The 25024-nt window shown below is 37.6% G+C and overlaps 1 protein-coding gene across 1 annotated transcript in view; it reads right to left on the reverse strand.

Moving 5' to 3' along the window:
- Positions 1-23438, reverse strand: part of Spta1 (spectrin alpha, erythrocytic 1) — a 71215-nt gene extending 47777 nt beyond the window's left edge. The window contains exons 1-18 of the mRNA XM_028865613.2: positions 23250-23438; positions 21397-21633; positions 19798-19923; positions 17457-17597; positions 16560-16706; positions 16055-16188; positions 15242-15386; positions 13023-13177; positions 12047-12182; positions 11833-11934; positions 10832-10969; positions 9955-10065; positions 8436-8513; positions 7692-7853; positions 4779-4983; positions 2661-2842; positions 1890-2133; positions 418-540 (exon numbers count right to left, since the gene is read on the reverse strand). Of these exons, the coding sequence (XP_028721446.1) occupies positions 418-540; positions 1890-2133; positions 2661-2842; positions 4779-4983; positions 7692-7853; positions 8436-8513; positions 9955-10065; positions 10832-10969; positions 11833-11934; positions 12047-12182; positions 13023-13177; positions 15242-15386; positions 16055-16188; positions 16560-16706; positions 17457-17597; positions 19798-19923; positions 21397-21633; positions 23250-23273 (2590 nt within the window). The 5' untranslated portion in view covers positions 23274-23438. The remainder of the gene's footprint in view (positions 1-417; positions 541-1889; positions 2134-2660; positions 2843-4778; positions 4984-7691; positions 7854-8435; positions 8514-9954; positions 10066-10831; positions 10970-11832; positions 11935-12046; positions 12183-13022; positions 13178-15241; positions 15387-16054; positions 16189-16559; positions 16707-17456; positions 17598-19797; positions 19924-21396; positions 21634-23249) is intronic.
- Positions 23439-25024: the final 1586 nt, after the last annotated feature.

Genomic DNA, 25024 nt, shown 5'->3' on the forward strand with positions numbered 1-25024 from the left:
ATGTTTTATAAAGTTTTATAAAATGAAAAATTTAAGGGAATGATGAAGCAAATCTTTTAGACATTTGGAAGGCCTTACATAGAAAAAGGTCTCGTGTTTTACAAGGCATTGAAACATAGATTTGAATTCTGCAACTTCTCCAAAGAAGCATACTGATAATTTAGACTAAAATTGATTTATATTAATGAATTTGGATATGCAATAAATAATTCTCAAAAGTGTTTGAACATCTTTTACAGAAGGATTATAAAAACACAATGAATACTGCTCTATCAGAAACACTCAAAGGGAATTTATTAAATTGGAAAGTGATGGCATCTATTTTTAAACTCACTTTAAGTACTAAGATTATCTAAATTTCTTCCCCCAGGTCTGTCATGGAGAGGTTTTGGGCAAATCAATCAGGGTCACACGTACCTTCCTCTACCATTTTGTTTCCCCTCTCTGTTATTACTCGAATGCGTGGCTCATGGCTGGCAATGTCTGCCAAAATGACTTCATGTCTGTTCAGAAGATTCTTGGCTGCAACCAAGTCCTTGCCTATGGAGAAAAAGAATTCAAGGTTTGATATTATCCTTGTGAATGGGACTTGCTTATAAAACATGCTTCACCTGCTGCCCAATATTAATACCACACAAATATGACCACTTTCATCCATCTTCACCCTCCCTGCTTCCTCAGCATACTTAACCCCTTTAACTTCCAGACTTTCTTCCCTGTACCTGGCACTACAGTATGTTGTGGAATATTATTTTAAGATGTGTTACATTTGTTTATGCTGTGGAACATTAGTTTAATGATGCAAAGATGTGTTGCATTATTTTATGTTGCATTTGTTTAACTCTGTGAAGCTGTTACTTTGCCTGTCTAAAACACCTGATTGGTCTAATAAAGAGCTGAACAGCTAATAGCTAGACAGGATTAAGGATATTCAGGGCTGGCAGGCAGAGAGAATAAATAGAAGGATAATCTGGGAGGAAAAAAGAAGGAATGAGAAAAGGAGGAGGAGGACATAGGGGCCAGCCACCCAGCTATACAGCAAGCCATGGAGTAAGAAATAATGAAAGGTATACAGAAATAGAGGAAGGTAAAAGCCCAAAGGCAAAAGGTAGACAGGCTAACTTAAGAAAAGCTGGTAAGAAACAAGCCAAGCTAAGGCTGGGCATTTATAATTAAAAAAAAAGTCACCGTGTGTATTTATTTGGGAGCTAGGTGGTGGACCCCTCAAAAGAACAAAGAGCCAAAAGAGTAAAGAGTAAAAAAACCAACAACAGTATCTCTCCAGACACTCTCCATGCTGCTTCAACAAGAATCAGGATTTTTTATGAACTTTTTGCAGATTTATCCCTCTATGGCCTTTCATAGATACTCCCAGTACGTCTGCATAAAGTTGTGCAATATTTGTGTGTGCTTTTCCTGAACATCAAGGCAACTATCCTGGAAGTCACACTTATGAATTAATAAGTTCTAAACTGTAAGACAATTGTATGTCTACATTTTACTTTTGAATCTTTGTGGGTAGGTCATATAATTCTCAAAGGGTCACCAATAACCCAGACAAATATAATTTGATACTTCAAGCATTATCCATTACTTCTCAGTAAAGAAGTATCAACAAAACAAATTTCAGCTCCATCTTCAGAAAGCTAAGCATTCCACCACTTCCTAAAGGCCTTAATTCAGGCCATTGTTCATGTCTATCTTATAAGGTGAATCTGTTGGCACAATTTTTAAATATTAAACATTGATGGAGGTCAGAACAAAGTTTCCTGAGTCTGGTGTGGAAGAGCCAAGAGTAAACTTTTATCCCGTCACTGCTGTATCTTGTTCTCTCAATCTGGAGAACTTGGTCCTTTCCTGACTGCTCAGTCTGATTATGTTGCACTGACCGAGATGGGTGGAAGCTGCTGAAGGTTCAGTCTCCTGGATCCAGGCCTCCTCATCTTCTGAATCTCTGCAAATCTGCAGTAGCTTGAGTAGGTCAATGAGTTTCTTCTTCCTCGTGGTCAATGGCTCTTTCAGAGCTTCGAAGCGGGACACCAAGGATTCCTGCCTTGCACGGATGTCCCCGGAGTCAGGATGGCCTATTTCTTCAAAATGAAGAGCCAAGTCTGTGAGGTTGTCCACTTGATTCTGGTGGAGAAAAACAATGTGTATTAGGAAATTACATAATTTATAAAGAATGGATAAGATGAGATTTTTCAAATACTGAAAGTTGGGGTCCTATTAATTTAATGTTCTGTAAAGGTAGGATTATAATATTTTTTCAAATGGATTAGTAAGAGTACATGGATACAGAATACCAGCATGGGTAGCTCTTACATTATAGGTGATAGTATTGATACAGACTAGTGTGAAATGAGCTACAAATGAGTGAATGAGAAGTGGCTGTCTAAAAAAGCCTAGGATTCTAGACTGAGAAATTGGCATGATATTTAGAAGAGTCAGTAAGTGCTTACATTGGTCATCAGTTTCTAGTGGACATGCTCAGGAGAATGAAAGGACTTGGGAGTTATTGGAAAGAGGCAGTTCACCAATTAAGTTTTTGAAAAATTTCCTTTGGTTTCCTGATAACTTAGTAGGAATAATAATAATTATAGATTATGCATATGCATAGAGTATATGTCCAGTTTTCAACAATTATCAAAAAAACTAAAAACCTGGCGAGCAGTCACAGCTGACTCCAGAAGTCCATGTTTCCTCAGTAGATTCTGCACATCTGCCAGGCCTTTCCCATAATCTTCAGAGGTAACCTGCCATTCTACATCCTCTAGCCAGTTCTTCAGGTCTTCTGCATTGTTATCAAACTGCAGCAGCTGGTTAGCTTCATGTAGCTGAGTCCCTAGGGGAGGGTATCAGGGAAAAGACACAGAGAATTATGGCTTTTTCTCTGCACATTATAATACCCCATCCCTCAACTTAGGGAGAAATATATTTGGACATTCCAAAGAGAAAAATTAGAGAACCATCTCATGTGGTGATATTTTATCTGTGTCCCAAATAAAGTTTATCTGAGGATCAGAGGATAAAGCCAGCCACTATATTAAACATAGAAGTTAGGCAATGGTAGCACATGCCTTTTGTCCTATCACTCGGGAGGCAAGAATCCATTTGGATTTCTGTGAGTTCATGGCCTCACTGGGAACAGAGTCAGGTGTGGTGGCACATGCCTTAAATTCCAATACTAGTTAACCATAAAGGTCTGGAATTCTGTACAGACAGACAGGAAGTGACATAGCTGGCCAGGAAGAGGAAGTGATGTAGTTGGGCGGAGAGAGAAAATGAGTTAGCAGAACAGAAAGGAATATAGGCATGGGTTTAGAGGAAGTAGGTAAAGTAAGGTTGGTTTTGGCTTGTCCTATTCCTCTGATCTTTCAGAAGTTACCCCAATATCTGTTTAATAAGACCATTTAAGATTCGTGTTACAATCTCACATCCCATTATAGAAGAAGTCATCTTAAGTTAGTACTAATTTTGGGGGTATTTGGTTTTAAATACAGAGATGTTAACAAAACATAAACAATAAGCTACATAGTCTGGTGAAATGTAGTTATACTTGTTAGTTGTCAACACTTACATTGTACAGACCCTTCTTTGGATGAGATTCAAATCCAAACACCACATTTTCTAAACTTTGGGGCTGGGTAAGTGTGAAATTCTGAGGTTGTTTGGAGTATGGCTAGCCTTACTACTAATGACTGTCTTTCATCACAAACCATGATTCATTATTTTATCTTCTAGAACTATGTTCATGATTCCTATTATATTTGGCTAATTCTTTATTCTATTACCTTGTAGCTATTTGCATTATTATTATTCAAAGCAATTACTATGTCTCCTGCTGTGGAAAGTAGTCATTACATCTTATTATTAAAGTAACATTACATTTTTTCCTTAAGCCCCAAATCAGGATGACATCCAAAGAAACCAATGTAATATCTTCTACACCCAGGTCAAAATCCTGTCTACAAATGAGAGTCATAACAATGCAGGTATCGATAGAGAAAACATCATTTGTAATAATTACTGACAGACAAATGGTTAATTTATTTGTAAGATGCAAGAAAAAATAAGTTAGAGATATGTATTTGAAAACTTACAACAGGGTCTGATCCATTTCAACATAGGCAAAAAAAAGCATTTTATCAAACTCTATAAGAACAAAATATATAGGACCATTGTGTGTAATAGCAACAATCTTTTCATTCCTAAACTCTTAATGTCAATTTTAACACTTTATATTATGACCCATTTATATATCTAGTTTATATAACCAAAAAATGTTAAAAAATATAGCATAAAAAACTCTAGCATATCAGGTTTAGATACAAAACCAATACCAAATTTGTGGCTTTCAATATTTTAACAGAGATCTTGCCTTGGAGGAGGTGGGGATGGGGGGTGAATGGGGGGAAGGGTGGGAGGGTGGGAGGAGGGAAGACGGGGGAATCTGTGCCTGATATGTGAAATTAAGTTAATTATAAAATAAAAATATTTTAAAAAAGAAAAGAAAAATTTAGGAGAAAATTGAAGAAAAAATTTTGTTTCAACAACAACAAAACCCCAGTATAAATAAAGAAAATATTTAGAGGATTAAATATATAATGTGATATATTTAGACTAGATTTTTAAATGTTGATTACCAGATGACATGGGGAAGCAAATGGCTAGGGTCCCATTGCAAGCAGTTGACCAAATAACATGTTGCTAAAGAGAGAAATGGTAGATTTCAGAATTTAAAAATTGAATTATCATTTACGCAAACTTTTGCTCCTAACCTTTTTGCGCTGTTGCCTCCATCAACTCTTTCCAGAGGTTGGCAACCTCACTCATGCGAGTGGCCACAGCATCAGAGGCGTAGTGACCATCCTCAATCATCTCCTTGCCAGTTTTCTCCAGGTTGTTGAGCATAATCTCATTAGCTGCCAATTCCCTTTCGAAGTCTAGTTGCTTTTGAACCCGGCTCTTCAAGTTCTGTACATCCTGAGAGAAGATGAGAAAATCAAGGAAATCACTGATTGAAGAAGGAAGACAGACATTTTAAGAAAAACCAGGAAGATGGTGAGACTCTATAGAAAAACCAAATTGGAACTGAGCTGGAAGATTCCATGTTCATTATCTTTCATAGTACCAATCAGGCTAGTAGACAGAAGGTATCAACTATCTTGGCTAGTAGAGAGAAGGCAGCAACAATCTTACTCAGCTATGAATTCCACTCCATAGAACACTAACATGCAAGATAAATGCACCTACCGGTGAACTGGAGGCAGGACTGCCACTGGGGTAAACAACTGCTCTCTGCTTAGATTTGAAGCTTGTTCCCCCCAAGGGAACTCACATTTGGTGCTATAAAGCTAGTCAAAAGGCCATGGCTGAGGAGGTCTTATTCTCCAGGGGTAACTACTCATGTAAATTGTGACGATGTCAAACTGCCTTATAAACATTTATGTTTATATCCATAGACAAATGTTACTCCCAGCCTTAATCAGAGAATCATAAGTGTGCAATAAATGATGGTGAATGCAGAGGTACATGGCTGATGAAGGTGCTGACAATAAATGAAGGTTGAGAGCGTAGCCATCAACAGTTTATATAAGGTTCAGGGAACATCCAAAAAAGAGAGTGGAAAGAATATAAGAATCAAAGGGTAGGGAGAAGGGACATGAAATGCTGGGCACAGCACAGCCAATGCAGTCATGATCTGACTGCAGGTGGGACTGATTGATTGCAGTGGGCTGCATTATAGTGGGCCTATCAACAGTCAATCACAGGTCAGCAGGAACTTATGGGGCCCTACCCTTCACTGCTGAACTATTGACTACTGATGGACCCTCGAGGAAGAGTATTTATTGTCTTTTGTTGTTCATCTGCCAATGAGTTCACTAGGCTCCAATGCATGCATAGCTCCAAATCCATGATCACACAGATGATTCAGGTCAATCAAGTCAGTGCCACAGGAGCATGTGCACATGTGTGCTTGTGAGCACACCCCCCCCACACACACACAAAGATAAGAAATAAAAACCTTGAACCAAACTCACAAACATAAAACAATAACAACAAATTTTATAAATGTGGGAAAGGAGTTTGTAGGGGCAAGGTGGAATAATAGTGTCGGAGAAAGATTAGAGAGGTTGGAGATTATAATTAGAAAACAGGAAGAATGCAATTCATAATCCATGAAGTTGTTAAAGAGCAAACTCAATAAAAGTTATTAAAAAAAGAGATTTTGAGGGCAAGGAGTTACGTTGCTATAAATGTTAAGAATACAGGGAGAGGCAAGGGAAGAGTTAGAGGGGGAGAGGGGTAGGGAAGTTATGTAAATACAGAACTCACGTAAAGAAGTATCACAATAAAGTAAATGTAACAAAGAAGGGAAGACAAAGAAAAGGATTCTTTCCCATTGCTGGGGAAACTCATGTGGCGATTTTTCCTATATACAAGGAAGAATGTCTAAGCCTTCCATCACTAGGTCATGAAGACTGTTAATAAGACCCCCTGCAAGCATGAGTCATCAGTCTGAGCTATTGTGAGAGATGAAAATTATTTTCCATTTCTTTTTCAGTATATACACCACCCACGCACTTGCGTTTTAGAACTCTGTTTACTCTGCACACACAACAACTGCTACTCCTATAGAAAATGCAAACACGTGCTTTGTACTTCCATGGAGTGAAAGGTGAAGTAAAGTATTCACAATTACCTAAGGAATGAACCAAGTACGCATTTATGAATAAAGCAAATATAGAAAAGTAGATACTTTCAATATTAGCCTAGAAACTGAGAGACTAATCTGAGCCTTGATTGTTAATGTGAAAGGTTAGAAGCTGTATACACATGTGCACATAATAGCTTGTCATTACATATGTGAGTGAAAACATGCATTGGCACAACTCTAATGAAAATAAATCAGTAGCCTAAAGATTCCCCAGCAACTTTCACAGTCACAAAAACTAAAAACTACCAGGCAAAATTTCAAGCCCAGGTTGCACTTGACAGTCTATGATTTCAATATTTATGGGTAACATGCTCTAAATAACTAGATAGCTTTGGACACCTTCCAATTCAGAAGCATGCTTCTTCATTCATAAAATAAAGAATTGGTTTCTCCCAGCCAGAAAGCTGAGGGAGTGAGTCTGCATTACCCAAATGCTTAACTTACTTCTGCAATCACTTTAGCTTTAAAGAATTTGAGTGGATGGCTTGAACCTGGCACAATATTATCAATTACAAAGGTATGTAGGAGGACCAGTTATGGTGTCAGCACACAGCTTTAATTCTAGCTGTTCAGGAAGCTGAGGTAGGAAGATTTTACGTTTGAGACCTTCTTGGGAACATAAAAGGAATCTGTCTTAAAGGTTCACCAGTGAGAGAGGTGTGTAGAGGAGCAGAAGGTATACTAGAGGGACTATGAGTATCCGAGCAAGGAGCATCCTTGCCCCCCATCCTGTTAAGGACACTAGAAAGTGGTTTGGTTGAGAGAGGAGAAAGAAAGGGTATGAGAAAACCAGAATCCAGATCCTTGGGTTTTATCTAAGTGTACAGCCCTAGGGGAGCCATCACATTTTTTTCATGCTCTGTTTTGTCATCTGTAAATGAAGATCATCAGTTGCCTTTAGCTCCAAACTACAATTCTATGAATCCAATTGATATGCCAATAGGTATAAACAAGGTTGAACAAATCTCCCTACCTTGTAATCTTCATCATCTGCCAATGCCAAATTTTTCTTCTTAATGATCCAGGTTTTTAGGTCATCTGAGTCTTGATACAGTTGTTGGAGAACCTGGGAATCTACCAGCAATTTTCGTCGAGCAGCAGCCCTTTCACGCAGGGCGTCACACCTGGCCAACAGCTGTGAAGCACACACACACACACACACACACACACACACACACACACACCCATTAATCTGTGAATAAGCTCACAGCCAACAAAAGCAAATATAGACAGTTGAGGTTGTTGCCCACCCTGACCATCTTTCCCCCAATGCTTTTCCTGATCCCAGTGCACAGGCAATATATTGGTTAGTTTTGATCAATTTGTACAAACTAGTCACATGGAAAGTTCAAACTTCAATTCAACAATTGCATCCATAAGACTGACCTGTGGGCATATTTGTGGGGACATTTTCTTGATGAATGATTAATGTGAGAAGGCCCTTCCCACTGTGGACAGTGCCACCCTTGGTCAGGTGGTCTTCAGTTTTATAAATAAGCAGGCTGAGCAAGCCATGAGGATTAAGTCAGTAAGCAGCACTCCTCCATGGTCTCTGCTTCAGTTTCTGCCTCCAGGTTCCTACCTCGGCTCCCCTTTATAGTGTATTGTACCCTGAAAGCCAAATAAACCATTTCTTCCCCCAAGTCACGTTTAGTCAGTGTTTTACCACAGCAACAGAGAAGGAAAGGCAGATAGAGGCCATGGGCCTTGGGCATACCCCATCACGAATAGTAGCAATGTTCTCAGAGTCATAGTGGTCATTCTCAATAAGGTTGGTTGCAGTCTCATTCAAGGTCTGAAAAAAAAAATACAATGACTTTGCCTCAGCAATAGTTAAATGAGTGGCCCCAGTTTGAGCACCTCTCTAAGATAAAGAATACCAATGTATAAGTACAACAATCTAATCTTGAAGATCAGAAGGCCTGGATCCTAGTTATAAATTCTGATATGCCTGTATTTCAGAAAGTATACTCTAGGCTTAATGATTATCTTTTCTGCACTATATTTTTTCCAGTCTAGGTTATAGTGCATGAATTTAGATGTCACTATGAGTAGACACAGAAGTACTACCAAGGCTAGAGCCAATGTCATTTCCTTATCAGCTCTTCTGTCTAGCCCATCCAGCAATCTATTATATGCATCTGTAGCTATATTTCTGTTTATAGCTACACTGGAATAAGGAGAGAAGAAGTATAAAAAACAATTTTTATCCATATTCATTCATCAGTCCCTCAAATTGCTAATGTTCAGAATGTATTTATTAGTTGGGATAGGAATATATAAAATATGTTATAACACAATAATATGAATTACTCTATACTCAGATTTTTACCAGTGAGTATGTATAATAGACATATAAATTAATTAATAAAGTGTCACCTTATTGTGATATTAATTAGTAGGGGAGATTTAGAATTCACTTATTATTTTCTATGCTAGTGTTGGTGATGATATATATGTATATATGTATATATATATATGTATATATATATTGTGTGTGTGTCTGTGTCTACTGTGTACTACCTTAGGAGACAATTAAAGATAGATAGTGTATTTCATCACTTACATATTCATCATGCTCTTGAAGTCCTTCTCATATATTGATAAATTTTGTGGCATATTATAACCTAAGTTCCACAGAAAATCTCTATACTAGCACTAGATGAAAACAATAAAAAATTAATATGATAATATATTAAAGGAAAGTAATGCTTCAGGAAAATGTATATGATTAAACATGAAAACTGAGCAAAGAAAGTACATTAAATTATTATTAAAAGGAAAAACATTTGAAATATTTAAATGATGATTCTATATTGAATATGGATCCAGAATTTATATTTACAATTCAAAATACATAATACAAAGTATGTGCTTCATTAGAAGATGTCCTACCATCTTGAAACCTCTTCCTAAATGTATTTTGTAGATCAAGAAATTTATTGGTGAAATGGGTATTATTATCACTGCTTTGGATATTTTCCTTTTTTCCAAAAGATAAATCTTGATTTGGCTTTCACTTTCACACTATAAACAATCTATATTCTCACAGAAACAAACCACAGCATTTTAAGACATGTAAGTAGATATTATCAACAACAAAGGAAGGGTTGGCAATTCACAACAGCAGCCCTGATGTTAGGTTTTGTGGTCACAATGGTGATTCTGTTTAGAGGCATGTATGGAAACAGTGTATGGAAATAGGAAACTAATGTTCAACCAGAATCATTACTTACTATAATCTTTTCTTCCTGGGCAGTGAACGCTTCTTCGAAGTCATCATGTTTCTGAAGAAGGGCTTCTACACTGCTCACTGAGTTTCCCAGGTCCTCATTTTCTAGGAAGGCCTGTAGAAGACAGAAAGACACACCCTAGATTTCCTCACTGGTAAGACCCTTTCCTCTTGGAGTTTCTCAGAGACAAGGACAAAGGAAGGAGTCTAGGGAACTGGAGAGCAAGGTGAGAATTTGCATAGATAAGAATATTATGTAGAAATTAACTTCAAATACCATGAGCTTAGACTCCCAGTCTTTTAATGCTTGCATGCAACCTTCTTACCTTTATCTCTGGATCTATTCACATGAATTTCTGTCAACAACTAACGAAATATTATTTAGAATTCTCAAAACTACCCCAGGAAGACTACATTCTCTCTCTAAAAAGTCTGTTCATTAGCCCTGTCTGACTTATTATAAAATTTTCTTCCTGAGCTCTTACCAATTTGATATTTATTTTATTTTTCCTTAACTGTAGTCAAAAATCTCTGTGCTGCATACTTAAACAAAGCTTTTGAGATAGTGTCACTAGGCAGAACAGACTGTTTTCAAACTTCTGACCCTCCTATGGACTCAGCATCCTGAGTCTTGGGATTGCATGCCTGCGTACTATGCTCAGCTTGTAATTAACTATTTTTCTATGCTTTTGCACATGAAGGGGATTGTAGCAGCAGCTTTAGAGAGCAAACTCATCTTTACTTTTTGCCATGGCCATACTGCAGTTCCTGAGACAATTTTGTCCAAAAGAAATAACTTCTCGGATGCGGATAGTAATCAAAGAGGTAAATAAAGAATGGAAGAAGTGATATCTGAAGACTGGCCCGGTGCCTCCTGTTACCTCTTGTCTGCTCATCCAACTATCCACTTGTTCACTGTCTCGGCAGAAGAGGTGGAAATCCAGGCACTGATGATACTGATGCTGACACTTGTCCCATAGTTCCAGCAGGGCAGCCCAATCGTTGGCTAATCTTGTCATCTTAGCAAAGGAAGGGACATTGTATCAGAAGAAAATTAACTAATAAATTTTATCCTTCACTTACTGAGCAGCTAATAAATGCAATGCTATTTGAAAAGTGCAAAAATGAGTAAGAAATGAGCTATTCTCCTAAGGTCCCACCATGCAAACAAATAAGTGCAGTATTGAAAAATAGGATACATGCCATGAAAGAGACATAACATGCTTTATATGTTTAAAAAAAGAAGAAAAGATTAATTCAGGTGGGGGACTTAGGGAATGAAACTACAGAGAGTATAAGTACTGTTTAAAGAAATTTACAGAGTTAGTGAGGAGCATCAGGGATGATGAATAACATCAGATCATAAGAAAATTATATTGCCAGGTCATGAACAGTTGTGTCATACATTGCACTTTGGAGAAAAATGGGTAGACATTTCATGATTTCCTCATCAGCTTAATTTGAGTGTTGTATAGAGGAGAGCAGAAATGGTACAGGTGCACATCACTGGACTAGACATTATAGGAGACTCAAAGATTATTAAAGTACACACATCACTGAATTTACCATCTAGAGATGAGTGTGAGGGTGTGATAAAATAAAGCAATAATGCAAGATGGTATAAAGGTTTCAAATGAGGTGTTAAGTCAGAGAATTGATGTAGTAATATCCAAAGCAGAGCAATCACTCATCTTGTGAGGATTTCGAGTGACTCAGCTTAGCCATTGCATATGTGATGAGGACTAGGTAGACTCCAGACACACCATTAACATGTTTAGGTGTCTCTTTCCCTCTTTTCAAAGAGAGATTACCATATGAGCATGAGATAGATTAGGGCTGAATATATTATTGAAACTTTACACATTGTGTGAAAGCAGCTTACCTTCTCACGAATTTCCTCAGAAGCTTCATGATTGCCATCCAGCAGATCTTGGCCAGTTGCATCAGCAGATTGAAATCGGTCATCATAGGAGTCAATCTCATGCTGTGGTCACAAAGCAGAATGTCTCAAATGTGGCAAGAAATGACTGTGATTTCTCAACACTGAACAAAATTCTTCCATCCTTTCTCCTATTAGGGAAGCCTTTGCTCCTTACCTTATGCTGCTGGTGTCTAGCTAGTAGTGCTTCCCCACTGGCTACATCTGTTGGCAGCTCATCAGCTTTGATCAGAGCTGTCTTTTCCTTCATCCAGCCTGAGAGCTCATCATAGTCAGATAAGAACCGATGGTACCTGTGAGAAAAACAGGATAAAGGACAGGAAGGAGATATCTGATTTGAAAGGACTGTGAACAAAGGGTTATGAGTGGCATAAGTAATGGCATGTAAGGTTCACCTTGTCCTAGTACCATGTCTCTCTCCCTTTCCCCTGCAGTGGAGTAGGTTATGAAGCCTTTCTACACAGGGTGGTAGATCCAAGAATAGGTGTATCATTGTGTGGGTGTTCCAATTCTGTCACCTTAAGGTCACATCCACCTCAGAGTAAAGTCTCATGATACAGTCAGAAAATGAATACATGTCCTATAACTCTCAGAGTAGGGAGAGAGTTGTGTTTTCTCAAAAATAGCTTTGCTAATATTTACTCTATTAATCTACTAGTAAGGTCATTATCCATTAAAAAAGTTAAATATTCACCATTTGGTTGTAAATCATAATGATACCATGAGTACTATCTTCTATCTCTTGATGGTTGGATTACTATTAACTACCGAATTAACTACTAAAAGGATACCTTATTATCACAAATTTTTATAACTTTTGGCTGGTAGCCAAAATTCTGGAGTCATTTTGACTCTGGCTTGAAACCTTATTTACAACTTTTGTTGGAGTCAAGATCTTTCCAACTTTGTAGTCTGCTTTATAAAAATCTTACAACTATCCAGACAGAAACAATAAAGGGGTATGACTGAGGATGTATGATACTGAGTAGTATACTAGTTTACACAAGAACTTTCTTTGACAAATTAGTTTTCATTTGCTTCTACAGAGCAGGCAGGAGACCTGGGAGTCCTTTCACCCTTTCTCTGTTTTGGGACCCCCTGGAAGAGGTAGAACAAGATGTGCAATTTCTGACCCATAAGAAGCCTTCAGCTTTGCATATCTGTTAGTGGCCAAGGCACGGATGCGTTCCCAATTGGAGACCAGATCCGCTTTCATCTGCTGGATCTGAGATGCATCTGCAGGATGGGAAATCATCAGCTTGTCTGCTTTGGCACATAACTCCTTCACCTTTGGAATAAGAAAGAAACCTATTAAAAAATTCAAGCACTGTGACTCCTGGCAGAGCTTTATGGAAGAGTGTATAACAAAAACAATCACATGAATAGTAATAACTGATAAGTATATTTATATGAACATACTTTACTAATATAAAATATCCTATGTTAATGACAATTTTTAAAATCCTTATTATCCATACTATGTTCCATATTCTATAGGCATTTTCTCATATTATGTTTGTTCATTCAATAATAGCATCAGAAATATTATTTTCAAAAAACAAAACAAAAACCAACAAAAAAGAAATATTCTTTTCTTTTTTTGGAAAAATTATTCTTATTCTTATGTTACATGAGTAACAACAGAGAAATACTATTTTATTCACTCAGTAATTCTGCTCGTTTTCTGAAGCAAGGTTTGGAACAATGTTTATCTGTCGCCATCTCTCTATGATGTCTCTGTAGATGTTATTGTATAGTCGTAAAGGACACTTTTGCCCCAAACCTTAAGAAAACCACATGACTCCTTTTGAGCTTTAGGCCAGGTATACTATAGTATAATATAGACATGGGTGACTTTCCACATGCCATCATCATTTCTTTAGTTATTTAAATATAATCAGATATTGTTGAAAGTTTGAAGCTTTGTTACCATAACACATTAAATCCTATAGTTTCAGTATTTATTACTAGAGGAAAATAGACCAGCAATAACAACAACAACAATCCAAGAAATGAACAATAGTGGAAGAGGACACTAGAAATGGACCTGGAGACGGCTTTAATCAAAGCAAGCATGTGTGATCTTTCTGTACTCTGTCTCTTTGTTGGAAACATATGGGTTTCTGCCTTAATTGTAGCTAAAGTTGTAAAATGGAGTATAATGGTAAGTTTTGATTGCCAACATGATTGGGTTAATAAATGCCTAACTTAGTAAAGCACTTCTCTATCTGTGAGAACAGTGTTTCTAGAGACAATTAGAGCTCTTATTACTCAATCTCTTGATGGATTTATAATCTGGTATTGTGTGTAGGGGGTATAGGGCAAAAGAAGGTAAGAGACTAGGTGTAGCTGGAGGAAGCAGGTCAAGGAAGGCATGTTCTTGAGAATTCTATTTAACTCTACACGTTTCCCATATTCCTGTCTCTACATCTTGGTCAACCATTAAGTGAACAGCTGTCCTCCACCACTTTTCCATCACCACGATGCCCTTCCAAAGCACATGAAGCCAAGGTATGGTAGACTGAAATCTCTAGAATAATGAGCTAAAATAAGCATGTCTACACTTATATAGTTTCTGCTGGTCACAGTGGCAGAAATGTCAGTAACAAGGGAAGAAATAAAAGACAGAAATTGTCCAGAAATGTAGGCTTGCTCTGAGTTCTAGTGTGCCTATATCGTTCCTCTAGACATAGAAATGGGAGCTTTTCAGTTTTTAGAAGGGAGTGGAAAGATAGATTTAGATTTTAATGTCTCTCAGTTCATTATGAAAGAAGAAAATTCATTCCTGATTTACAGTATGAAGGACAAAAACCAGGATCTAGCTGCAACAGAAGAAAATGTGCTCAGAGGGAAGAATCTAGTCCTAAGGTGCTTTAGTGAGAGCGATCAATGAGTTTCTTGGAGGTATTTTCTTTAGTTGCAAAATATACCACAAATATGAAATTGACGTGTGTGTTAAAATAAAAGCAGTTTGAAGCCGGGCATTGGTGGCGCACGCCTTTAATCCCAGCACTCGGGAGGCAGAGCCAGGCGGATCTCTGTGAGTTCGAGGCCAGCCTGGGCTACCAAGTGAGCTCCAGGAAAGGCGCAAAGCTACACAGAGAAACCCTGTCGGGAAAAACCAAAAAAAAAAAAAAAAAAAAAAAGCAGTTTGAATAAAAAGTAAAGACTTGCGGTCTCACTGAACAAATATGAATTAGAATGAGGAGGAATACTGTAAGAGTACAGAAGAATCCATCCTTTATTGAAAAGTGTGAAATGACTATGTCTTCTTCAGGATGGTGCTAGGCAGAAGGATCACCACGTAAATTTTGTAAGTCTGGGGCTAGCCGTCTCTCCGGCAAAGGCTTACCTTGTCATCCATGACAGCGAGATTCCTCTCGAGCCCCTTGTGACTGTGAAACAGTGCCTCGGAACTAACAAGATCTTTGCCGTAGTCCTCAGAGGTGAGTAGAGGCTCTTTCTCCTCCATCCACTGGATGGCTTCAGTGACATCCCTGCCAGACAGTGTCATGAGCACCCACAAACCAAGACGGCAGGCATGGCAGGGCAAATAGAACCACAGGACTGGTTCCCACAAGTAGCAACATCTCTATTTTTCAACAAACTGGCATGAAGTAACTTAAAACGTACTTGCTTGTCAGTTATTTTTTGTCCAATGTTCTAGCCCCAAGGGTTCTTGACTATTGAGCTACCAGAGACACTTCCCGTATCTGACATGTGAGCAGTTATTCATGAATGCCATTCTCTTTCCCTCTAACTCATCTGACTCTTATATAACCTCTTTGCTTCTGCAGTGCCAATGCAGCAGAGCTATACTATTTTATTGTTTGGATATACCAAAATCTATATATTGGATATCAAGTTGGTCTTTGCTTTCTTAAGTCATTTGCTATCTCAAAGGTGAAAAAATGATAGCTTTTGGCTTTTAAGGTTTTGGTAAGTAATTGCTAACAGGAGTAGAGAGACGAATACATATAAATCTGTTGCACACCTATCAATGCCAAGATCACACTTTTTGAAGTCCTTATTCACCAGCTTCTACTTCTGGGATGGCTAGGATTGTTTGCCTCTACTACCTTACTTTAGATAGTGATGGAGATCAGATCCAGGGCCTCTGGTGCACTAGGCCTTTATGTACTGTGCTGTACCTTCACCATCATACCTTTTGAATCTTTGGAGGTCTGCAGCATTCGAAAGAATTTCTCGTCTCTTGAGTGCCAGGTTCCAGAGACGATCCCACGCAGCATTTACCTCATCTTGCTTTGCCTTTATCTCAGGCAACTTAGGATGTTCCTCCTAAAAAAGAAAACCAACAAAGATGGCATCATACCAAAAATAACTTTCACACTGAACTTATATATCACACCTTGGTCACACTGTCATATAAAGAAGCATGGCTTCATAGGCAATGGGAGACCATTGCCATGGAACACACACACACACACACACACACACACACACACACACACACACACACACTGCCATTTTATGGATCAAAAAGGGGAGATTGTAACCAGAGGAGAAAAAAAGCTTCTCATGACATGTTGGTCCATGGAGGTGCATCCCTCTACTTTCTCACATTATCCTCATAGCCCACCTACTAGTGGCCATGAATTCTTTAAGACCAGAATCCTTTCTCTGGAATGCCTCTTTTGTCTCCACCTCACCTGGGCACACTCATTAGCATATTGGTTCACTTTGTCCACTTTTCCCTTCCGAGCCGTCAGTTCTTCCTGGAACTCTTCAAACTTCTTATGCAGGACTTCAGTTCGTTCCCAGTCATCTCCCAGCTCCACTAATGTCACTATAGCTTCCTGTAAGTAAGGAAAAAGTCCACAGAATCACCAGTAAAAAAAAAAAATCTCGAATTTTCTTTGCAGGTCAGAAGTCTCAAGCCCCTGTTAATTTCTCAGGATCACTCATATGGGGCCCTTTCTTGAGACAAGCCAGACGCAGGAGAATATCTTAGGATGACACCTTGATCTGGGGATTAGTTTCTTTTGGGATAATCCTTTAGTGAGTTCAGGGAGATTACTGGGAGTCTCCGGAAGTTCCGTCTATGCTTTAGAAGACAAATGAACAATTCTTCCTGCTCTGCCTCTTTTTGAATCAAGCATCTGCAAAAAGCACTCCACTGAGCTCTTGTGTGTGTAAGACTTCAGCCCCAACTGGGGGGGGGGGGGAGACTATGCTTGAAGTAGTTATAGGTACTGAGAAACAAAAGTTGAAAATTATTTCAGCCACAACTCTGAGTGTAAGGAAAACCATTGAAGTTGGGCATTAAACAGCATGGGGAGAGAGGGTAATGAGTCTAGACCATACTGGAAGTATGGTGTTAGTCTTGACTTTACCATAAGCATACCCATAGTTTTAGGCTTATGCCCTACAACATTAATCTTCAGAATCTCCCCAAATCTTTGCCAAAATTCACCTTTTCTCTAAAGAATGAAGTCCAGAAACAGATTCCTCAACTACTCCAGAGTACTTGACTATGCTGTAGAGAGTGACAATAGAGTACTTGGACAGAGAGCCATCAAAGTACCCAAGAGTATTCAAGACTGTACCTTTTCTTTGATCCACTCCAAGATGTCTTCACACTCCTGCAAGTACTGATAGAACTTCAGTGCCCGAAGAAGCACATCACTTTTCTCTTGGGTCAACTCCCACAGCAGATCCCACAGGTGGCGAAGTTGCATCAGATGAGTCTTTAAGGGAGAGAGGAAGAATGCCTGGGCTGGCAAATAGCTCAGTGGGGAAAGGCATTTTCCTTGAAAACCCAACAACCTGAGTTTGATTTCTGAAAACGATGGTTGAAGGAGAGAATGCCCTAAGCTCTCTGCAAACATGCCACGCTACACACCATGAACACCCCCCCCCACAAAAACCCACACACATACAATGATAAATAAAATGTGATTTAAAAATTATCAATGGAATGCAGAAATATGGAGGTAGAATAAGAAACTTGTACAGAAAAAATACCTGATTACTAATCCCTCCTCCTATTCATTCATATACTAATGACTCAACGAATATCTAATGAGAGAAAAAATATATATGAAATAGTTACTAAACATGTGATCTTCCATGAGAGAAAATTTTGTTAAAATATCTTGACATTTTAAAGAATTGAAAAATACTATCAGATGGCAAAATGGGGGCAGGGAGACAACTTTGGAGCAAGTTTGCACAGATGGCGGCTCATTTTGCCTGAGCTCTAAGGACAGAAAGATTCCTGATGTATAGATGATAGGCAGAGAATGTTCTACATACAGCAAACAGCCATAGTGACAGCATAGGAGAAACATGAACTCTTTTTAGAAAGTATAAAAGATACAGTTCTGCTGAGTAACTGGTAAACACTTTCATTAAAACAAGAAGATTATTTGGGTAGTATGTAGTTTGACAACATGTAGAGGAATCTGAGTGCCAGAGGAGACCAGAACATCATGTTGCACCAGTCATGGGAAACTGGCTAGCATTGTGCCATCCTTTAAAAAGCTTGCGTCTTCGCCCCCTCCATTGCCTAGAGTAGGATATGGAACACATTTCTCTGAACCCTACTGTGGTGTCCAGTGAAACCTCAGTGGTGATGATGCATAGCTGTTTAAAGACTTTTCAGGCATTTTTGTTTTGTTTTGCATTATAAGTTTTAGCAAACAACATCTTACTATGTAGTGCAGACTACAGTTGAACTTATCACCCTCTGCCTCTATCTCTCCATTACAGGCATACACCATCATATCCAGTTTTAAATATTTTACTTAATATAAGACTTTACACAGAGCATTATAACATAGAAGTTCTATTTTAAACAAAAGAACAAGACTTGAGATTTTCTTGTTAATACTTTCTAATCAGATTATTTTTCTAGTTAAAATTACTTTTCTATCTTGCTGACATTAACATGGGTTAGAATATTTATAATGCATATAGAAAGACTAGCCTCAATTGAAAATTATGTCATACAAATTGGTTTTGCAATTTAAAAATACATAAGCTAAAACGTGTACTTGTATAACAGGAAGAATATATGAATTAGTCAAAAAGTAGCTGTGACATTAAGAATACTGACAGTTGGATCAGGATCAATCCCTGGTGCATGAACTAGGTTTTTGGAGCCCAATACCTATGGTGGGACACCTTAAACAACCTTGTGACAAGGGGAGGGACTTGGACCTGCCTTTACTAAATGTTCCAGGCTCTGCTGACTCCCCATGGGAGGTGTTACCGCCTTGTAGGAGGGAATGGGGGGTGGGCTTGGAGGGAAGGCTGGAGGGGTGGGAGGAGGGAAGAGGAGGGATCTGTGATTGGTATGTAAAATGAATAAAAACTTTATTAATTAAAAAAAAGAATAGGCACACAGTGGTAAACGATTATTTAATAACTATGATGTTCAGATCTCGACATCCAAGAAAATTTTCTAAATTAGGGACTTGGGGGGTTTTGTTTTGTTTTTGTAAACAGAAAGGAATGTATGGAAAGATATACTGTGAGAAATGGGGTGTATTTGAAAAAAGCAAACTTTCACTGGCAAATGGGAAGAATTCAAAGAAGATTCAAATGGGAAAACATCACTTCGAAGTCAGAATTAATAATTATGAAAGAGTCTTTATAAAAGTCATTTCATCTGAGAAATGTGGGATAGGCTGAAGTGGACTTGATCTTGACATAAAGACAAGTATAAGGACTGCCAAATGACATTTCCACACCATTGTCTTTTTCCATCTATGAAACACAAGGATGATCTGTCATTTCTCCTGCCTCAATTTCAATAAAGAACAAGCATTTTGAGCCCTTGTTCTAAGCCAGCTACAGTGAGGTTTATCTAGCACAATCCACAGAAACCCTAGTAACACAATTAGCAACTAGAGGCTTGACTTTAAGACCCTACAACTCATTTACCTTGGTGTCTTCATGGGCAAAATGATCTTCTGTAAATCGGGCTTCCCTGATTTCTTCTAGTTCAGGAAGCACCCTTGATTTGACTTGTACCTCTGATACAAAGGATTCATGCTTCTGATACTTCCCCTGAAGTTTAAAAATCAGATTTTATGAGTAATAAAATGTAGTCTCACGGGAACAACAAGTACTCTTTTGTTTCTCCTCTCAATTCTAAGCAGACTTCCCACTCCCCAACCTGTACTCAGCAATTTCCCTTGGCCATAGCAGAAACAATCCCATTCTGAAACAAACAAAGGTGTACTCAAGGTAGAACACCTGAACACAACTCCCCTGAGGCCACACAGACAGTCTTTTCTGTTGGCACTTCTTTTGGAAAACTATCAATAAAATAATACTCTACTCAAGGCTCCACAGACTCCTATGTGAATAAAACCATGTAATACATCGTGTCACTGAGTTCTCTTTTAAAAAGTACTGTGCAGAAAATGAAATTATCCATTAAAAGTTCATAGTAAGCTCTGCTCTTGTCACATATGAATTAATCTGTTGCACACATACATCACCCAGATCTTGTGGCACTGTTCCCTGCTCAATACCAATCACTAACTATGATCCGGCTATGCAACATGGCAACTCATAGATGTAGAACTTTCCACCAAACTTCTTGTCCTACAACCTTGTATTTGAACTTAACTGCCATTAAATAACAATTTTGAGGAAAGCTAGAATAATCGCCACTGCTGAAAAGAATGGACAACCATTGCTGTAGAAGCACTAATGATTTTTACTATCTTAAAGAAAATCAGTTGTTTCATCATTAGTGTCACAATATTGAAAGCACATGGTATGTCACAAGTTTCTTGAACTTTCAGCCACTATTTTGTCTAGTAAGCTCTCATAAAATGCTGACTTAGTCTTATTTGCAGACAAGATTCTGAAAGTTAAGAAGTAGAAGACAGGGACCAGGTAGAAGTAGAGCTTTTGTCACTAGTAAATGGTCTAATCTTTCTATGACGTCTATATAATTATAAGGATGTGAGTTCTGAATCAGATGTCAATGTGATGCAGTATGAGTCTGTATTTTCAACAGCTGATATAATGTCAGTTTTTGGTTTCTTTTCTCTTTCTTCTGTCTCATATTTCCAACATTACATAGAAGGAGCAATGTTAACCTTTTTCTTAACTAAATTTGTAAACTTCTCATTCCACCATTTTGGCTTCATTCTGTACATACAATCAGGTCGTGCTTACACCCACCCCTCAACATTAACATAAAGAAAAGTTCATTTCGCCGGGCGGTGGTGGCGCACGCCTTTAATCCCAGCACTCGGGAGGCAGAGCCAGGTGGATCTTTGTGAGTTCGAGGCCAGCCTGGTCTCCAAAGTGAGTTCCAGGAAAGGCACAAAGTTACATAGAGAATCCCTGTCTCAAAAAAACAAACAAACAAACAAACAAACAAAAACAACAAAAAAACAAAAACAAAAAAAACCACAAACAAACAAACAAAAAAAACCAAAAAAAAAAAAAAAAAAAAAAAGTCCATTTCACTCTCTAGAGAACTTAGGGTCAGTCTGGGGAACATCTGTGGCACTAAGTCACCTGTATATTCGTGGGCTCATAGGTCTTATCCTTTGCAGTCTCCATCTTCTCCATGATCCATTTCTCCAGGTCATCTGCATCTCTCCTGAAAACTTGATAGTGATAAGACTCTTCAAGCTTCTGACCTCTCTCAGCGACACGTTGCTTGAACCTCTGGTATTGGTCTAACACCTCCTGTCTTCTATGCTGGATTTCTTCTGCTGTTTCCAAAACTTTTGGTCCACTGCTTTCCATAACCTATAAGGTAGAAAGTCTCTCCGTGTTTTGAAATAGTATTCTGTATCCCAAAATATGGATGAGTGTGGTTACTATGTCAATTAAAGATTATAGGAAGAAAAATAAATAATGTTTCTGTTGCTACTTCTCATATTTATAATTCTATCTTTCTTATATATCCCAAGGCATTTACCCATATTACATCTATGCTTATCTTTGTTAAGCCTGTTAATTCTTACTGTTGGAGGGGCTGTAATATAACTGTATAATTTTTAACTATAAATAGCTATTGCTCAGATTAATAGCTCTTAATCGTCCAAAATATTCTATAGAAAGGACAAACTTGGACTGATGAAACAACATCACAGAATTTCAGATAGACAATAAGGAAATGCTATTTTATACCCTTCAAAGGCTAAACAACATTAATAAGTGTTGATCATACTGTAACTTTAAGGAATAGTCAGGGATAGTTTGCAATTAATTTAATGAGTCACATACTGTGAATATTTTTCTTCTTAATCAAAAACATAGATTATGTATTATGTACTCTTACTTGATTTACTAAAAAAATTCTAAAAGTAAAAGAAAATCTAAGTTCAACTTGTTTTCTACTCATTTGTCACAACTGTAAATTATTAGTGTTTTAGTAATTGGTTTTTGGAGTATAAAATATTATATTCTTATCAGGACAAAATTATGTTTTAATTTAATGAAAACCAGTTGTATGTAACAATATCCAGGAAAATTTCCATAAGGTCATTTCTATAGAGTATTGATTTCTTTGTTTCTTATATCTAAAACATGCAATACAGAGTTTATATTTTAATGTTTCTTTATTTTTCATAAATAGTTTTCTAGGGCCAGTAATTACTGATATGATTATAAATTTAAGTCATTCCACAGAGACACAAACTATTTAAGGCATTATTTGGTTTCAAATTACCTAGTTGTTTTCTATATGATATATCTGATTTCAGCAAGCAATTGTTGAGTTTTTATTATTATATAGGTATAAAGTTCTAGGTTATAAACCAAACTAGTGGGAACTCATGAACTTTAGACCAACAGCTATGGAAACTCCTTGGGACTGGGCTAGGCTCTCTGCATAAGCGAGGCAGTTGTGTAGCTTGATCCATTTAGGGGGCCTCCTAGCAGTAGGGTCAGGGTCTATCCCTATTGCATGAGCTGGCTTTTTGGAGCCCACTACCTATGGTGGGACACCTTGCATGGCCTTGATGCAGGAGGAGGGGCTTGGACCTGCCTTACTGAATGTACCAGGCTCTGAGGATTCCCTATCGGAGAACTTGCCTTGTTGGAGGAGAAAATCGGGGGTCGGTTGGGGGAGGAAGTTAGGAGGGGTGGGAGAAGGGAGGAGAGGAGTATCTGTGATTGGTATGTAAAATGAATAAAAAATTCCTTATTTTTTTTTTAAAGCTATACTACACACACACACACACAAAGTTCTAGGTTATTTTTAAAAGTAAAACATTCACAAAATAATTAAAATCAAAATTTTCTTCTACTGTAAAGTCAACTAAGTGTAATTTTTAATGACCCCAGTGAAGATGGAATAGAAAGCTCAGAGGAGGTAGCTTTCCTAATTGCATCAGGGATGAGAATTCATCTGTACTCACAGTTTCCTTTGGAGGGTGCTCCATCGCTCCCCAAAGTCTAAACGTTTGCTAGATGAAACGTAGCTAAGAGAGAACAATTGTTCTTTGAATGTTTAGTCCACCTCAAATAGGAATGTTGGAAACACGAATGTGGCAAGGACTAAGAGAAAAAAGTTTTAGAATCCCGCCAAGCGTAGACAATCAGCATTATCTCCAGGCGACAGTTTCAGTTGAAGCAGTGGCCCACAGCCACAGACAGGTGACTCAGCAGTTTTGGGGGGCTGTGGTTCTCAGGACCTCAATAGGAATTTAAAAAAGAAAAGAAAGCAAAGTTTTCAGATGCAAAATTATCAGAGAAAAACAGTGACAGATGAAAGGCAAGTGGTTGTGTTGGGTTGTGTTTTATTCAGTAATAGATCTTGTAAGGTCAGAGAATTTATAAATTAGGAAGGAATTCCAGGTTTCTCCTTCTTGGACTCCACAGTGGAGGGTTGAGAGAATTCAGAGAGGACATAACTTTCTTCTTCTGATCTCTTTCTAGGACGTAAAATGTAACTACTTTGTCAAGACCCAACTTCAGGGATTTAACTAACTTTTAGTTAATAACCTGTTTCAAAGTTTGCTCCAGGGTCTTTCTGAAAATTGGGAGATTTTTATTTATGACCTCATAGATTAGATTCTTAAAAAATATGGTCGAGCAGTACCTTTAATCATTCAAGTAGAAAGTACACAACAGTAGGATGTATGAATGTTTTTATTTTAGAGTTAATGAAACAATATTTTAAAGTTACTGAAACAATAATTATTGTTTGGAAATATATATAAATTATTCACAGCATGTTTAAACATGCCTATGATATGAGGTAGAAACCACACTGTTTTACATATATTTAAGGGGCAGAACTTCTTTCCAAGGTATAGTTACTTTAGGTTACTTTACTAAAGAAAATAAAAAATATGATCATATAATGTTTAATACTCCATCACAAAGCACAAAGGTGTTAACCAGCTTCAACTTCATCCTGTTTGCTCTTATTGCTCATGCTTTTGTTCCTGTATCTCAGAAATCATTGTCAAAACCCATGTCACAAAGCCTTCCAACAGTTTTGTATTATACTTAAGTATTCACACAATGAACAGAATTTTAATGTAATTTAGGATATATAAAATTTCTTTGTTTTTGTGGCAATATTCAATTTTCACAGCACTATCTATTAAAGACACATTTTTTTTTCATGATACCCAGTCCAGTCAATTGGGCCACTCTATATGTGTGTGTGTGTGTGTGTGTGTGTGTGTGTGTGTGTGTGATTATAAGCTACTAAATATTTTGTACTTACTGTGAGATGGACCCAGAATGTAGAGACCACAAACATAAAGGTTGGTGGATTAAGAGAAGACTGACTAAAAGCAAGGAGGAGCAGAATGTCATGACATTCATATTGGTATAGTCTTGACTTATTATTTGAATACCTCAAAGCCATAACTGCAAGATGAAACTTTGTATTCCAGTCCATTTATTATGTTTTCACACATAAAATTGAGACTATATAACTTTCAGAAGCCTATAAAATTAATATGAATTAATCACATCAATATACAGAGTTTCCTTAGCAATGTGATATAACATATTTACTAAACTGGTGCCTGCCTTTGTCTTTCTTGTCAATTTTTATTTGAATATATTAAAACCATATAAAACCCCTAGAAGAAAATATGCAGGAGTTTCATGAAATTTGTCTAAGTAATGACTTCTTGAGACTGGAAAAAAAAAAAAAGCAGGAACCATAAAAGAC

Source organism: Peromyscus leucopus, chromosome 15 (assembly GCF_004664715.2).
Source record: "Peromyscus leucopus breed LL Stock chromosome 15, UCI_PerLeu_2.1, whole genome shotgun sequence".
NCBI lineage: Eukaryota > Metazoa > Chordata > Mammalia > Rodentia > Cricetidae > Peromyscus > Peromyscus leucopus.